General features: G+C 35.0%; 1 protein-coding gene across 1 annotated transcript; it reads right to left on the bottom strand.

Moving 5' to 3' along the window:
• Positions 1 to 490: 490 nt before the first annotated feature.
• Positions 491 to 4,273, bottom strand: LOC140037021 (protein MAINTENANCE OF PSII UNDER HIGH LIGHT 1-like). Its single transcript, XM_072080561.1, has 3 exons — positions 3,974 to 4,273; positions 3,004 to 3,138; positions 491 to 1,040 (listed from the first exon to the last, which is right to left on the bottom strand). Exons 1-3 carry the CDS (start codon positions 4,148 to 4,150, stop codon positions 675 to 677), a joined length of 678 nt encoding a protein of 225 aa, XP_071936662.1. The 5' UTR covers positions 4,151 to 4,273; the 3' UTR covers positions 491 to 674.

Below are 4,273 nucleotides of genomic sequence, written 5' to 3'. Positions count from 1 at the left end.
ATCTTAAGTGGTGTATTACTGTTTTCTGGTGTTTATATTAGGTAAAATTAGCACGTTTAAGTAGGATTACCATATTATAGGTAACAATGTTGATTTTTGTTTTTTACATTTCAAAACTTTTCAATTTTTAGTGATATATTTAAGTTAGTTTCCATTGAGAATATTTAAAAGTATTTACTATGAATAAAGGACTAGCATTCTTATGAGGGATTAGTCTTGTTCCTACAAAAAAAACAGCTTTAAGAGGGCAGATTCGCGATGATTAAAATGTAGTTCAAGTGTCAAATATTTGAAAAAAGAAGGCTAATTAAAGAAAGCATATAAATTCAAAGGATAGTAATAATTATTAGTTTGTACATTTATATGATAGTTGGGTGTGAATTAGGTGTGATTACTATGTACGTTGGCATCTGTTAGAAAAACACTTCAATTTTAGCTATGTTCATTTGTCCCATAAAATTTCAAGTGTGAGGAAAATGAACTCAAAAGATGGAGAGAACCAATATAATCATAAATGCTTGATGAAAACTATACCTTTTCTCCATCAGTAGCATGAAAATTTAACTACATGCTTCTCTTGAAAAAAGAATTTGTTTAATGTTACAGGAAACTACATATTCGTAAAGTATACAAGTAAAAATTTGGCTTGACTTTCATATTCTAGAAAATCAAGCCTAAGAGATGTTGGAACTTGATATGGAAGTGTCCTGCAGAGATTCCGATAGAACCCGAACTTGGGGAACTTCAATGTTGGAGCTTTCTGATTGCAACGAAGTGGATGTTACTGTCACGAGGGGAGCCGCAGCTTCCATGATTTCGGTTGGCTTAAACTTGTTGATATAGTAACTAAGTGATGGTCCAGAGTATTCCACTGTCTGGATTGGAGGAGGATTCTTGCCAACTTGAAGGAGTATTGCGGATGCAGCAGCAATGGAGATCAAAGCAAGGCCACCTGCAACTAGTATAGTATTTTCTGATCCATCAGCAGAGGAACCTGCAGTTCCTGAACTAATTGCACTTTCTGCCACATAAACTGCAGGCTGTGAAAATTAGTAGACTTTAGGTCAAAAAGGCCAAGTAGAAAAAAGCCATCCACATTATCTGAAAGGGCTTAAGAGTACCAAAGTAAATAAATAAAATAAATGAATAAAAAGGGGTCTGTGTAGAAGATTGAAATTGCTAAGGGAATTACAAAATGCATGCATAGTGGATGGGAGAAGTGTCATTATACAATGCATTTGTCAATGACCTCTCTCAAGCTTGTGATTTGAGCTACCAGCAAGGATCTGAAATAAAGAATGACTATTCCACCTCATGAAAGTGAACCAGCACCAAAGGTATATGGGAAAAGACGGGTATATTTGTTAATCCAGAAAGGTAGGGATAAACTCTATTGAACTAATGTCAATTGAAATACCTTTTACTTGGTAGCATAGATATTATCAAGAATATAACTGAATGAATGTATGTGAAGTCCTAAAAAGCACCTTATAAGATGAAGCAAATGAGTCAACAAACATCGTGTTGAAGTTCACCAGGTAATGTAGTTGCTTAAATTGTGTTTCCTACTTTTATCAACTACAAATTCTTAACATTTCTCATCTTTAACTACATTGATCTTAACATTTCTCATCTTTAATTACAATGAACTAGAGTTTAGTCTCAGAGGATCAAAACCATAACAACTCTTTGCCTTGGAAAAGATTTTCAGAGAATATTAAGTACTGAAGTTCTGATAAAAACATACAAATCCTCTATTACTTCGGATAACAATCCATAACTCACTTTTACAGTGTACAGCTTCTTCTATATGCAAAATTCATGTTTGCAGTGGCAAGGACTGTACAGCACACATGCTTTAGAGATCGAATATAAGTTGTTTTCAGATAAACATCAGAGTATAGAACAAAGAATTGTTAATACCAAAGGAAATTGTGTCCATTTCAGCTCCTGAGGCTATATGCCTTAGACATGCTTGACATCCTACAGCTTTTGCAGCTTGGTCATCACAAGGAACGGACTAAAGCTACTTAAGCAAGCTGACACATGATTTTACATCTTCACTTAAAATATTGCAGATCACAAATAGTGTTATCAGAAAACAAAAGGACCAGGGTATTTGTAATAGCATAGTCAAAAAATGTCCAGAGCATGGATGCTGTACAGTATGGTGCCAAAATGTTGTCTTACGATGTCATGCATTGATTGGACTGAAACCTATGAATCTCAAAAAGAACTATAAGTTACTCAGACTAAATAAAAACATCCCGGGTCAATGTAATCCATTGAGAACTAACACCACTTTTACTCAACAGCAAACATCTTGTAGCAGAATAGACACACATATATGCAGACATCAATTAAAAAGCAGAATCACTTTATAAGCTCCTATCTAGGGTCACAAAAGAAATCCAAGTCAATACATCCTTCCATCATCTGTGCTGGTAGCACAGAAGAATATAGTGATATAAGCTTCAGAGATCTCTTGAAGAATATAGTTCTTACTAGGTCATTATGACATCATATCCTGCCCACAGCTTTCATACACGGAATCAGCTTATCTTTGCACCATCAAATTTCAGTTTGAAAAGAAACCATGAAAGGAATGAAAATATACTTGATTAGCTCTTAAAGTTTTTTCAAAAACCTGGTATTCTACTTAGTCAGTTATTATCATCATAATCCTATTGTACTTAACTTCTTCTATCCAGCTGTTTTTATCCAAAGAAAAGAAATCTATCTCATGAGACTAAACTTCGATGATCAAATGAAACTGCAGTCTCACAACAATACCGATTCTGTAACACACACAAGCTCTCTCACTAACTAATCCTATAAAGAAGGAAAAGAGAATTTGAACGTTTATCCGATCCTTCGTCTGTATTACTAAATGCTAACATATTAGCAGCTGTATCTTCGGCTTCTAAAATCCATATTACAAAAGATTATGCTGTCAATCAGAGAGAATAGCATGTTCTGTGCAATTTTGAAGTTACTTATTACCTCAACAGAGTATATATTTTTCTGGCCAGCAGTATCCTTCTCCACATATCCAGTCCATCCCTGAGTACGAGGTGGAAATGTACCAACCACTTTAGTTTTTTCACCTGCTAACCACTCCACACTGACCTTCCCAACCTGTTTCACAATAACCAAACAGTAGAAATTCTCATCTTAAGCATAAGAAACATTTTTAACTTTAATTAACTTCACACAGAATCAGGGTGTCAGTTCCTATATCTTTCACAGAATGTTCCTCCATCCTACTGTCAGTGTTCCCCCCGTCAGTTTTTGGTCAAAGGAACTTTTTGTAACCAATAAATTATGGTATTGATTAATTTAGCATTGCTGAAATATGTTTGCAGAGTATAAGAGTTCTCATTGAGACACACTACATACAAATTTAAATTTCTAAAAAATGTTTAAGATAAAGTAAAATTAAGGCTCAGAAATAGGCAAGTGTGTGCGAAATCCAGGAAGGCGACAAAGTAAACAGAATGGAAGAGAGTATGATTATGTACTATTAGAGGATGAAACCATGTATCACCTAAATGTAACGATTTTCTACCCACAATTTGTTCATAAACATGCAGTATAATAGACTACTAGTACAATATAGCAATCCTGAAGCTAAATATGATTAAGCAGCTTAATCTATTTCTTTTACCCAAGAAGATAATGTCATTTTCTAAGTACAAAACCCTGGCCATGCTTTAACCTTTGTCCAAATAATACCATATATCGCACTCCCAAATTCATATCTATGGCTCTCCCATGTCAATAAATCAACAGATAAACAAATAAATTAAACCAATTACCACCTTGTACCTTGAAAACCCCAGTTTTTAACAGGGAACAAATAACGAAATCAGTTGTTTTTTTTTTTGCTGAAATCAAGACAAACAACAAAGGAGAATTCCATAACTGAATCAGGAACAAAACCCAGCCAAAAAAAAACAAAAGTAGAATTCACCTCCTTATCCGGGGCACATTCTTCAGTGTTGCACTCAGAATCATCAGAAGCTCTGATTTTCAGAAAATTAATTTGCCTCTTCTTCTGCCCCTTATCGTAGCTGTTGAAGAACAATCTGCCGCTTGATGGGGTTGTGATAGTGCGGCTGTTTGCCGATAAGGCAGCTGTGGCAGCCATTGATTGTTATACACACCTGACAATTACAATCAGAATACTGTCAGTATTCAGTTCTCTCGCAGCCGCAACTAAAAGCAGTGGTGCTATGATTTTCTCGCCTTAGTTTCTGTGATTTTTTGCAGT

This window comes from Coffea arabica, chromosome 2e (genome assembly GCF_036785885.1).
Source record: "Coffea arabica cultivar ET-39 chromosome 2e, Coffea Arabica ET-39 HiFi, whole genome shotgun sequence".
In the NCBI taxonomy this organism is placed as follows: domain Eukaryota; kingdom Viridiplantae; phylum Streptophyta; class Magnoliopsida; order Gentianales; family Rubiaceae; genus Coffea; species Coffea arabica.
The sequence above is the reverse complement of the archived record's forward strand: the minus strand, read 5'-3'. Positions and strand labels throughout refer to the sequence as shown.